At 41.7% G+C, this 13,167-nt stretch overlaps 1 protein-coding gene across 3 annotated transcripts in view; it reads left to right on the top strand.

Annotated features, from left to right (window-relative positions):
• LOC119445820 (paxillin) overlaps nucleotides 1-13,167 on the top strand; it is a 76,680-nt gene that overhangs the window by 41,846 nt on the left and 21,667 nt on the right. For all 3 annotated transcript variants that reach the window (XM_037710115.2, XM_037710114.2, XM_049663658.1), the window contains exon 4: nucleotides 9,691-9,868. In XM_037710115.2, the coding sequence (XP_037566043.1) occupies nucleotides 9,691-9,868 (178 nt within the window). The remainder of the gene's footprint in view (nucleotides 1-9,690; nucleotides 9,869-13,167) is intronic.

Below are 13,167 nucleotides of genomic sequence, written 5' to 3'. Positions count from 1 at the left end.
TTGCTGTAAAATCTCTTTAGTGTAATTTATTGAAACATTTGTGTATTATATCCCATTATATCCCAGGTATCACTGTGACGCGGTCTACTCACCATATGACAGTTGATTCCGTTTGCTACAATTTGAATGGTGCTTATTGCTATCAGTTCACCTTGTAAATTTCAGAAATGTTTAACTGTTTTAAGCCAGTAGCATATCATAGTGTTTTTACTATTATTATTATTTCATTGGTATCGGTGCTGTGCTTTTGTGGAAAGGTTTAGGTTAACTCGTGGCCCCTTAAGTAACATATTTTAGAGTATTAACTTCTCAGGTGTTAAATGTGCAACAGAAGTAAAACTCCTGTTTGCATAGCAAAAAAAAAAAAAGTAGAGCGGTGGCATGGGTAGATTATGACGAAGCACAAAAAATTAGGCTATTTTATGTAATTACAGCAAACCTTTTAGATTTGATATTGCAGTGCAATGAAATATTTTCAGTATCATTTTTTATTGGCAGTTAGCTTCAGACAGAGAACACAAATTGATAAAGGCAAATTATGTTTTCAGGAACTTATTTGTGTACTGTTAGAGTTACAGAATTTTCTGATGGTTTTACAATAAAAGAGGTCAGCTTAGAGCAGTGTTTTGCGCAAAGTGTTGCCACAGTAATTGATGCCTAAGGACTGTGGGGTCTCACATGTGCTCTTGGGACAAAGGAACGACACAGTAGTGTAAACAATCACAAGGGCATTTATTGCGCCTTTCATACACCAATGCACACTAGCTTAATTACAACCAATAGAACATTCACATGGGCGCGCGACAAATCAAGTCCGACTCACCGCGACCCGATAGCGAGTGAATATGTTCGCCCCATGCTGTGACACCATCGCCTAGGCGTTCATGTGTACGGTCACGCGAACGGTGGCGCGTCCGAACGATCCGTGTTCGTTCGTACCGGTGTCCTGCTCTTAGCCTCTCGAGACGGTCCTGCGAAGCGGGCCGGCGCACGTGCAAAGTGTTCGTGCGTGTTAGTCGCCGATCCCAAGCTCAAGAGGAAGAGCCTTCGACCTTTGTCTCCCAAGTCACCCCGCGGTTCGGTGGCGTTAGCATCGCGACACTCGCGCCATCTCTCGCAATACGCCACAACCACTACGACCACCGCTGGCACTAGACGCGAGCTATGCAGGGAAAACAACATCAGGGGACGCGTGAGAGTCGCGCATCCCCACAGGACAAGTTAACTAGCTTAAATAAAGCAATCTAAGCTGAGTGCCATTGGCACACCTGTAAAAATTGGCAAGGAATGATCTCTGCTCATACCTTGATGCAGTGCACTTATACAAGGTTTTTTTTTTTTAAGCACTACACAGAATTTTTAAAAATCGCCTGTGGCTGATAACAATGCATTGAAGCACAAAAATAAATTGGAGACCCATGTATTTTGTAGAGCACTTTGGGAATGAATATCTCAAAACTGCTGTCATCCTGAAAATTCATTCCAAGTGGCCTTGTAAACCCACTGGCTACAATTTGTAAATTGCAATATGTATTGTAAAGTAATTATAATTGACCTTTGTTAATTAGTCGATTATGCATATCAATTTCTCGCAAAAGTAGTGTCCGCCTCTTTGAGTAAGGACTAGAATTATGCTATCGGCCACAGACAATTTTTAAAAATTCTGTATAGCATAAAAAAAGAAAAAAATGTATATCGTTACAGTGTGTGGCAGAGCAAAAGAAAAGAATGAAGGATGTAGGATCTGGTAGGCTGTTGTCGACTTTCTGTGTTACCATAAGGAAGAATAAAAGAAGCACGAACAGGACATGGATAGATGAAAAAAGGCACATGCACCCACTAAATATGCTACTTCCAACTGTTTGTTCAGGTGCCCCTTTGACTACATTGTCCTCCTCAGACCCTGAAAAACTTAAGTGAAACGATACCATTTAAAGTCAATTTATATTAACAGCCAGTCTCCTACAAACCTGGAAAGACTGCTTCCTTGATAATGGGGCACAGGTATGTGCTCAAAGCAGCACCTCCATGTATGTGGACAAAAAGAGTCCATTTGTCCAGTTTGTTCTGATACAAGTGCCTTTTCTTTGCCTAAACACATAGACAGAGCCTTAACATCACATGGTGGTTTGTTGCTTTCACTTTTCTTCCTGTGTTTTTGCGTCATCTGGTTGCCTTTGAAACATACTACACATTCATTCTGTAAGGATGCAACGGTTCCTTTCACACAAAGTATCGATTTTCTCAAAAATCTGTGAAACAAGATGAACAGATGCCTGATAAATGTATAGTGCCACCTACATCTAGCGTTTTACAGGTTCTGACCAAAAGTGCGTGCGTTGACAGGGTGTGTAAAAAGACGCATCGACAAAATTGAATCCACAGTAGCCTATGTGTGTAGTATCCTTAAAATAAGCATCAAAACCAGTGATGGATGGCCATTACGTCACAGTCTACCCACCAATCCAGCATTTAAGATGGGTGAAGGGGGATTAGGGTTGATTAAGGTGGATTAGGGTGCATTAAGGTGGATTAAGGTCCACTAAGGTGGATGAAGGAGTATTAAGATGGATTCAGGTTGATTATGGTGGATGAAGCAGGGTTGGGGTTGCTTAAGGTGGAGTAAGGATGACTAGGGTGGATTAAGGGGTATTAAGGAGGATTAGGGTCGATTAAGGTCGATTAAGATGGATGAAGAGGATTAAGGTGGATTAGGGTGCCTTGTCTTGAGGCTTCAAATGCATATGTATAGTCATACAAATAAATAATTTCGTCATTTCAGAAGAACAAATCACAGCTTCGCTGGTCATCCTTCTTCACAGAGTCAAAGGGCACTAAGTTTTTGTTAGACCAGAATATTTCAGTTTATCTTTACTGGCCTAATTTTGAAATGTTTGAAAGCAACCATTCACAAGTGTGGACACAAGGTTTGATGAGGTTATACCTTTTTTTTCTGGAATTTAAAACAGCAGAATACCAGTAGTGTTGTGTTCACAACACTACTGCTCACAACACAACAGTGCTGTGTGCATCCCCTTCTGTCACTGCTTCATGTTGCGCTGTTCTAAATTCAAGATGATCAACAAGCTCAAATCCTGACATTATCTACTTTATGCCCCACAGACATCAGCATAATCAGAGTAGATCAACGCGCAGAACTGGTTAACCAAAGTAGAAGTGACAAATTATCGTCTACATCACATGGGCTGGCAGAGCCCCAAGAAAACCAAGTTCTTTCACTGTTAGCGTGATAGAAGGCATACTCATTCACATGTTCTTTGCGGAGTACCACTGTGCCAAAACTGTTATCATTGTAAATGACTTTATTGAGCCAAAGAACCATGCCCAAACGGCCAGCTCTGTGAAATATCTTCGTCTCTGCTACTTCACCGTGCAAATACTTTGAAGGGGGCAAAACGCAAGAATGCTTGCGAACCGGGCATTCGGTGCACGTTAAAGAACTCCAGGTGGCCAAAAATTAATCCGGAGTCCCCCACTACTATGTGCCTCATAATCATATCTTGGTTTTGGCACGTAAAACCCCAGAATTTAATATTTTTTTAACTGTACAACAGGGGTATGCAAATATGCGAAACTTTCGAATAATGAATAAAATAGTGTCCTATTCGATTCGGTCTTCGAATTGAATAGTCGTTATTTGTAAATGTGAATATTTTTCTAATATTCTTCAAATATTTGAAGACATCAACTGCACCCTATTAAACATATTAGAGAAAAGCTATGGCAAACTTTCACCCCTGCGGGCATAGCATAGACATAATACATGAGAAATTTCGTAGTGGAGCAGGCTAAGTCGCTTAGTTAGCCACAGTTTAAGGCTATAGGGCGGTCATTCGCACTCTCTGAAGAGTCCTGTGCATGTGAAAAACTGCTTGTTTACTCCTAATGCTCCATTTGCACTTTTAATAAACAGTTCTGCATAACATATTACGTAATGGCAGAAACATGCTGAATTTAAGAATACTAGGATGTAAACATCGTTTCTTATTACTAATGATAACGGCTGTTCATTATTCGAAAACTAGTCGATTCAATTAGCTTCTGGCGCTATTCAATTTGTATTCGATTTGGTCGCAAAAATCACTATTCGCACCCTCCAAATGTACAAAAAAGCCACTTTCGTCCGTAACAACATTAGTTGATTTCGTATTACTATTATTTTGAGGATCACTGCCCTACGGCGTAGTACAAAAAAAATTATAAATACAAATGTAACCTTGCATCATGCAGGAAGTCCATTAGGGCTCTGTAATTAGTCATCTTGACTCCATTTGCTGAAGTCAGCATGCTGGTCGTAACTTTGATTGATTTGCTCAGTATCTTTCACAATACTTCTGTTTCCTTTGTAATACACTTAGGTAGGTAGGTATATACAGGTAGATCCCCATAACTCATATAGGAGTTGTGGCTGGAAATCGTGTTGTAAACATCTGAAATAAACATGGAATGAGCCTAATTCAGTTACACAAAGTAATAACTAGAATAATGAATAAAAAGTCTGGAAAACATTGTAGCATATTAGCGGATACATTAGGTGAACATGTGCAGTAGAATCTCATTGAAACGATTCTGGATGATACGTTTTTTGGGGTAATGCGTTTTTGTTATTTTCCCAGCCAATGCCTTATAGGAGCAATTTATTTCGGATAATACGATTTTCAGATGATACATTTTATTTTCCAGTTCCCGTGAAGATCATATCAATGAGATTCCACTGTATATACAGCATACAAATGTTTTGCAAATAATCAGTGTACAAATAAATGTCAAGGTACAACAGTGAAAAACAACCTAAAGAATCATTACAGGCATACAAGGAGTCTATTGTGGCTGCAGCACATGCTGATGCAGTGCAGAGATCAAATGAGTGTTAGTAGATATGCTCTTGACGTTTTAATGAAGGGAATTCCATAGTTTAGTAGCCTGAAATATAAATGAAAATTCACCATATTTGGTTTGTATCGGTAGGACTTGTACATAGTTCGATGGATGCTGATCTTATCATGTGGGAAACATTCCAGTATTCAAACCTAATGTCTAAGAATACATAGAAAAGTACGTGTAAAGAATAACTTAACAAGTCAGTGTAACTTCAAAACCACTGGTAATCTGGAACATGTCCGTGCGATATCCCTCCCCTCCACCCCTTTTTTTTTTACCAGTGTAGTTATGAAGTGCTGCTCAGCTTTTCAGTCATGTTTTGTTTCATTACAAACTTACAGACGTGAAATTTACAAAAACACAGCGCGGTAGCTCAGTGACTGTGGCATTGCGCTGCTGAGCTGGAGGTCGCGGGTTCGATCCCTGTTGTGGCGGTCACATTTAGATGAGGGTGAAATGCAAAAAACGCTCGTGCACCAGGGGTGCGGGGTATTTGAGGACATATAGACAACTTAAGGAATAGCTACAATATTTCAGACAAGATTCAATATATTCCTCGCAAATATAATGTTTCTTTGCTACTTTTTTATGAGACTGTTAAATAAAACCATTTTCAGGCTCAATTATTGACTGAATTCGGCTTTGATAAGGACTATATACGAGGGTAAAATAATGCATGTTGATCTTGGGCAGTGCTTCCACAATAACAGCTTTTAGGGAGCTTTTAATTGTGTGGCTAATTTTGTAATTTTGTAATTTAACAATTACTTTGTTCTTTGTTTACTCAGTAACGATCAGTGTAAGTCGGTTATTATTTTCAGTAGCCAATTACATGTAATCAGTACCTTTATCGACGAGACAAGCTGCAACAGGCGACGCAGCTTTGAGAACCCACGGTAGGACGCCCGAGATCATGCGAAGCAGCAGCCTCGCGGCAGCCCATGTTCAGGCAGGCAAGCCGAGGAGCTCAGTATTTGTTTCCTCATCTGGAGCTCCACCAGATGTTGGCCGGCGAATTCAACCGACTGACAATTTTCTCAGCTTTTCATTGGCTCAACAGGGGAGCGTCTGCTCCAAGTCTCACCAACAATTAAGCGCTGCACCTCATAGAAGACGAAGATGCTGGGACGCAACAATTATGTGCGCAAGATGTTACATCACCACCCTACTGCTGAGCGTGCAAATCAAGCGGGCTTTCAGTGTCGCTGCTCAAGTCTTTGCAACAAAAACGAGGCTAGATGACCGACGAAATTTTTGGAAAGCAATTGTCGGAGAAGAGAAGCAATGTGTGATGGGTTGCAGAAGATGCACTGAAACTGCCAGGCCAGCTCGTTCTTTTCACTGTATCTTTGCGGTGTTAATTAATCAAAGTTGGGAGGAAAGTAACGCAGAAATAATTACTTCCGAGTAATTCCTCGGTTACATTTACAGGCAGGAATTAGTAACTGTAATCAATTACATTTTGCAATGAAGAAATTGTAATTGTAATCAGTTATATTTTTCTGTAACGTGCACAAGTCTGGCTAAGACAGACACTGCTACAAATTTCGTGATTGAAATAATGAGAGTATTGGCCCGTATATATAGGTATGGGTGCCAGGGCGGATCTTCAGTCAAGGTCAAATTAGCCAGAGTCGAATCAACAAGGTCTAGTCTACGAACACTTCATTTTAGACCTATGTAGTTGTGTGTCATTTTTCAGAAAAATGTGTCCACGAGTGTACTAAGGAGGGTTCAGAATTTTATGACTTTACTTATGACATCTTCACACACGACAGCTGTTCAGCTTCCCAATCTTACCGGTCGTCTCCTGTGACTACTAATGTGGCAGTGCTATTTGTTCCACTTGTCCCTAGCACTGTCATTCCACATCTTTCTAAAGTGCGTGTCGTGGATGTGTAGCTAAAAATAATTTTGGCACCAGCATGTGTTGTCTTTCTTTTCGTGCAGAAGTGCACTGTTTATAACATCTAGCATCTGCCGAGTTGAAACGCTGGGTGTCTTGGCACCAACTGCACGGTCAGGGATGCGCGACTAAGTGTTGAGCAAGAGTTGACATCGTCGTCTCTGTGACAGCTCATGCATCGTGAAACTTCTGCAAACGTCTGCGCAGTTCTTAATTTTAATAAACTGGTGTGAATTGAAGTTGATAACAGTGACATGAGGATTTCCTCTTGGTAAGGCTGCAAGCTAAAGTGGTACTGACACATTTTTTCAAAGTTATAGAAGCTCTATCCAACACTTCATGCACCTAATAGGATGGCACTTGGCAAATATTAACGTTGGAAAACGCTCATGGGATGCTTTAATTTGATTGTGAAATTGGCCTTGAAATACCGGACCTGGCATCATTGACATTATTGTATGATGACATTGCTCATAAATGTAAAGAAGAGTGCTGATGCATTTCGTCTGGTTGATGCATGAGCCAGCTCCTGCGATCGCAGCAATGAAACTTTCATTGCTGTGTATCAGCAATGTATATGTATATGAGCCAGTGTATAATGACGCATCCACTTCCTTGATACTCTAACAGAGTCTAACTGAAACTAAATTGCAGAAGCAAACACATATTATAGTACATTATTTAAGATATTCTGATGCTTTCCAGTATTTATTGTACAGTTTAGAGCTTATTTAGAGTTAGAGCGTACAGTTTGTACCATCATTTAATACAAAAAAAGAATTACAGGTCGAAAGAGGCATGTCGGTGCTCTTTTAGGCAATGAGAAGCTTGGTAGGACACCACAGCAGTTTGCAAAGCTGATGAAGAATTTGATGTTGCTTGAGGCACCGTGAAACGAATTTGTTATGTAGTCTTTCTACCAGTTCTACCGAGCTGATATACAGGCCATTGGTGTTAACAATAAGTTCTGCATCACAAAGAATTGTGCATTTTTAGTAACGATTTCTTTCGAAAAGGTTATTGTGTTAGCTGTTTGGACCAGTGTTATACAAAAGTGGGTCTGATCATCTCCTATGGCCTGTAAATTTTTCCTTCAAGTTATCACATGTAGAAATTGTCTGCTGATGTTTGAAACAGGGTACAAAATGAAATAATGGCTTACTACACAAACAAATGTAAGCTCCCGGTGTAACCAGCATGGACAAGTATGTAAACAGATACAGTCGAACGCGGATATATTGAATCTGAAGGGGATCACAAAAAAGTTCAATATATAGGTATTGCGATATATAAAATTAAAATTTTATACAAACATTTTCAGGGGGATTTTACTGCTGTTCGTGATACACAATAATTCATTATATGTGGGTTCGACATATCCAGGTTCGACTGTATATGCAACATCCGGTCGCATTTGCAGTGGATAAATCAGTGGCACTATTTGGGGCCTTAAACGACATATCCGTGAAATATCACGGCGCATAGCGAGCGAGGGCCGCGAAACTCGACTGTATAACGACAGTGCAACATCCGGCGCCGGCACAGCACGGCGAAGGGCGCACGCGGAGACCATGGAATGTGAGGGAGGAGGGCGCAGGGAAGCGGATTTGCAGTGGTGGCTCCTCTTGCCCTCCCTCGTATAATTGTCATGCGGGCTCGCCGCCGTGCAGGCGTTTTTTTGGGGGCAGTTCGCCGGCCTGGCCACGTGTCTGCATACAGGAGAAAGAAGTGTTCAGTAGTGGCGAATGCCCCACGTAGCATTTTCCGGCGCATCGGCGGCCTTGCCATTTGAGAGAGGGTGAAATTTCCACTAATTGTGCATAAGTTCTCTATGGCAGTAGCAATGCAGGCGCCTGATTTTTCGGCGACTGTGAATTAACTGTCGCGATGCACATGTTTTGCATATGTGCAGGCCTTGAAAATTGATAGTGCGGTACCGCTTATAGTGCATTTGCAGTGGATAAATCAGTGGCACTATTTTTGGGGGCAACTGTCTGCATACACAGTAGTGCGAATGCCCCAACGTAGGCATGTGAGCCTAATTGTGCATAAGTTCTCTAAGCCGCCTTTTTTGGCTGATTTGGAAGTCGAAATGTTGAGAATGATTGAAACACGTTAGAATTGTTTGAAATTAGCATTTTAAAAATTATTTGAAAACTTATCACGCCAGCTAAATGTATAGTACTTGTTTGACCTTGCCAAAATTTTGAATTATCTTAATTCGAACTACTGTGATTGTACTGTGTTTTCTTATTTTCACTGAGCACTTGGGCATTGCATAGATGTAAAAACTAGGGAGCACTCCTATATTGATGTTTGGATGCAGGCGTGTGAGCAAACACTACATCATCTGGACTGTGCTGCTCAACTACAGGGTGTTTGGGATTCACAGAACACTATTGAAGGCATTACTTCTAATAACTAATATCAACACGTGAAGAAGTATGTCTGTCTCTACAGTGGTAATAATGGAGGCGTTACCTATTGACATGCATGGATTAGTGCAAAACTTGAAGATGAGAGCAAGTGAGACCCCATGCCAGATAACGGCTTCGTGCCGTCCGCATTGCACAGCACTTCTAGGTGCAGCTAAGGTAGTGTGAAAATATGGGTAGGAGTATCACGTGACAAATGAAATAGAAAGCATGCTGTGGTTCGTAGGATGGCATCACGAACTGGATTTCCAGTAGTAATGTTTGTGTTGGACACCTATCAACAAGAATTTCATAAGGAATGGCTTTGGTCTAGATGGGTCTGAAATCATTTGCCAAGTCTTTGTAGCCGAGCCATTGCCTTGTTTCTGTAAGAAAGCATTCTGTTAGTCATCCCTTATTTTGAGCTTATGTGGTTCTTTCTTTTTTCTTTCTTTTCTGACTTTGCAGTCACTGAGGTCACCACCACGCGCGAGGTCTCGCATGTGCCGAACGGGAGGTCCCTCTCACCATCATCGCCAGTGCGGTATCGGCCACCCTCATCACCACGTTCTTACGAGATGGAACCTACAATGGAGAACCTCCTCGACGACCTTCAAAATGCCGTTCCACAGCCAAGTCGAGGAGTGTGAGTTGGAACGCATCAAGCTTTCCGTGATTTCTGTTGCTCAAAAGAAAGCTGACCATATTAATAAAGTCGGCACAAGTTACAGATAGCTTTTCTGTTATAATCAACATAAACATCTCACTCTTTATAGCGAACAACTTCCTTTGGCTATATTGTCTGTTTTCGGGGTCAATGGTTGGTGGTTGACGATTGAATTTTCACCGGCGATACAAAGGAAACATGCTCTCGTGCAGCCTAGTTGCGGGGCATGTTCACATCACCAGCATTAAATACATCAGATTAATAAATCTTCGATGCAAACATACTTCTCACAAACATGAGTTCTACAAATGGCATTTGCAACACTAAATACATATTTTGTCATATTTCATCAAAGGTTCAGGGCTATTCTGAAGGTTCTGAAAATAGGCAATGGGTGACAGTGCAAAGATGGAACTTGGCTGCGTTGAAGACACACTTTCGTAACGTCATAGTAAGCAAATAGCCGGGCCTCTTGACACGCGATTCTGTGCGAGAGCTTTGAGGCATCTGAAGATTTTAGGTGCCTGTGGTGGAGCACTTGGAAAGGATTGTCTTCCTCTTCTTCTGTGACCCTCTCCCCATGGGGCAGCTACAGTAGAGGGCTTTGACACCGCTACAGATGTACTGGTTAACCGCTCTATTCTCCACGGAATTACGCAGGGAAACAACAAGTCTACCTAAATGTCCTCACTACGTCAAACATACACCTTCAAGCACCTCATTTCTTTGATAAAGTGAATAGCTTCCTCAACGCATTCAGCTATTTGCTTACCTTAGCAATCATTGCCAATGCTTTCTGCACAATCTTTTTGTTCTTGTGTGGATTACATGCCAACACTTGGCAAAATGGCGGTGCAGGTTTAGGGGTTTTCAAGGTAGGGCAGTTGACTTCGTAGCTTGGGCATGCCTGTGCTCATTGGCTGCAATCTGGGAAGGTAATTTGGCCAGTCTGTCTCACTGCAGTGCAATGGCTTCGTAATGCTTCAGGCACGCTCTACTTCCTTCTGGCATCAGTCTTGGCAGGCATAGCCAACATCAAGCTCCTTCCGGACATCCTCCATCATGATTCTGATCCACGCACAGGACGACGTTTATCCAACCCATTGCAGCGGCTTAGTAGCTGTCGCATTCAATTGCTGAACGCAAGGGTTTGAAGCGTGGCCCATATTTTCTCAACTGATAATCACCCTTCTCTAGCCATAGAAGCAGTGTCTCTTCACATTTACTTCATGCTTCACCCACTGGCTGCATGTTAGCATACAGTGGCTGTACTGAAAGTAATGTACAAGCAGGCTTAACTTCTGTGTTAACTGACATTAAACATTCAAACCATGCACATAGCTAGTGACTCGTCCTCTGTGTGAAAGTTTTACTTAACATCCTACGAAGGGAACATATTTGCTCCATCTTTGAAAACACTTGTCAAATCTGCTTTGCAACATTCTTCGAGATCACTTTCTCACCTTTTGCTTTTTCCATTCCTCCACCTGTGTTGTGCAGTGATTGTTGTGCGAGTCTTTGTCATTGGTCAAATCAAGTGAAAATGGAAAGGCAACAAATCTGGTCAGGAGTGGAGTGCTAAGCAGCTGAAATTGTGGTAAAGCCATTCCAGCTGATCTGAACAGAGTTCCAATCTGTAGGGCTAAGGGGGTGCCAACGGCCCTACGCCTTGTCACACACCTGCCCATCAACTGTGGTCTGGTACAAGCTCGAGGAAACAATAGACAACAACTATGGTCCATGTGTATGCTTGGAAAGCATTTATTACGCTTGCAACTGAGCAGGCCAGCTAGCTATAGTTTACATCACTCAGGGTTTCCTCGAAGAGAAGATGCTAGGTGAAGAGGGTCTTCTGACTTCCCTGCAGGGGATACGGGCAGCCGTGGTGACTGCCACAGCAAAAATGTGGTCCACTAACTGTGTGTGGTAAAACTGGAGTGGTGGTGGAGCCTTTCACACTCGCCGCTTACCAGTGACCAAGAGACTCGGGCTCACCAAGAGACTCACCACTTACCGGTGACCAAGAGACGTGACTTGCCCGGTGGCGCTGATAGCGCTTGTAATTCTCGTGCGCCACCCACGAAAGGAAGGCTTCACCCCTCTCCTCAAACCTGCTGGTGCTTGCACGCGACGCGATGCAACATTTTCCACGCATGCAACCATCATGGAACATAAGCATTCCCACAAATTTTGTATCCTTCAAATCTGGCATGAAGTGATGAGGAATCCATTCTACATGTATCTTTCTAATGGAGCCTAAGTCCTTAAATACCTTTCGAATGGAGTTGTCGCTGCCATCCAGTCATTCAGAAATCTTTCAAATGATCACTCCTCTGTCTATGCGAATGAGTTTATCACTTTGCTAATAACTGATGCTGGTGGACGTGCAGCTGGTTGCCTCCCACAACAACTGAACCTCGTTATAACGAAGTCGGAACTGACACAAAAATCACCTTTGTTATATTAAAGATTGGTATAAGTATACACACTGATATCGGCAAAAAAAAATAGCAATCTGGTCTTTGTGAAAGAAATGCAAGCTTGATGCCTCCGACAGGCCAACAGAGGGTTTCCTTTCTATCTTGATGGCCTGTTGGTGTTGGTGAACAGCATTAAAATTACGAGATTTGCACTGTGTTTAATGTGCAACCATGCGATAGTGTGATCGCATGTCCAGAATGTACCGTTTCAAGTTGCTTTTGTTGAGTACATATTTGAAATGTTTTCTACCGATGGCGCATATCTTAAACTGCGAGCAAACAAATGTTAGCTGTGTAGTAACTGATATCGTATCAAATCTTTCATTTTCGGTTTCATTACATCGGTAAAATACTCATTGAAATTAAGAATGGCTGACGGAAATTTATATTTATTTTTTGTTATATCCGATAATCTTTTATATCCTTTTTCTTTATATTGAGATTCAGCTGTAAATGATTTGCAGATTTCTCCTTTCTTAAACTTCCTAATCCATTCCCTGGACACTGCTTGATCCAGTGGTGTCACCTCTGCATAATAGCTCTGTTATGGATGCGTGGCGAAACAGATTGCCATCCACTTCTTTCAACAACTCCAATCACTAATGTTACTTTTGTCGAGACTACATTATTCAAGTTCAGCATTATATATATATATAATCAAGAGAGCTAGAAGCCCACAGGGAAAAAGCGGCATTTTACTCGTGTTAAAGTCTTGTAAAGTCCTGTTTTTTATATGTGCTTCCAGCCTGTTATGCCTCTTTTACTGCCGGATCCTTTGATACAATGCTTCACTGATGT

Source organism: Dermacentor silvarum, chromosome 3 (assembly GCF_013339745.2).
Source record: "Dermacentor silvarum isolate Dsil-2018 chromosome 3, BIME_Dsil_1.4, whole genome shotgun sequence".
In the NCBI taxonomy this organism is placed as follows: Eukaryota; Metazoa; Arthropoda; class Arachnida; order Ixodida; family Ixodidae; genus Dermacentor; species Dermacentor silvarum.
Note: the sequence above shows the minus strand (reverse complement) of the source record. Positions and strands in the feature narration are given on the sequence as shown.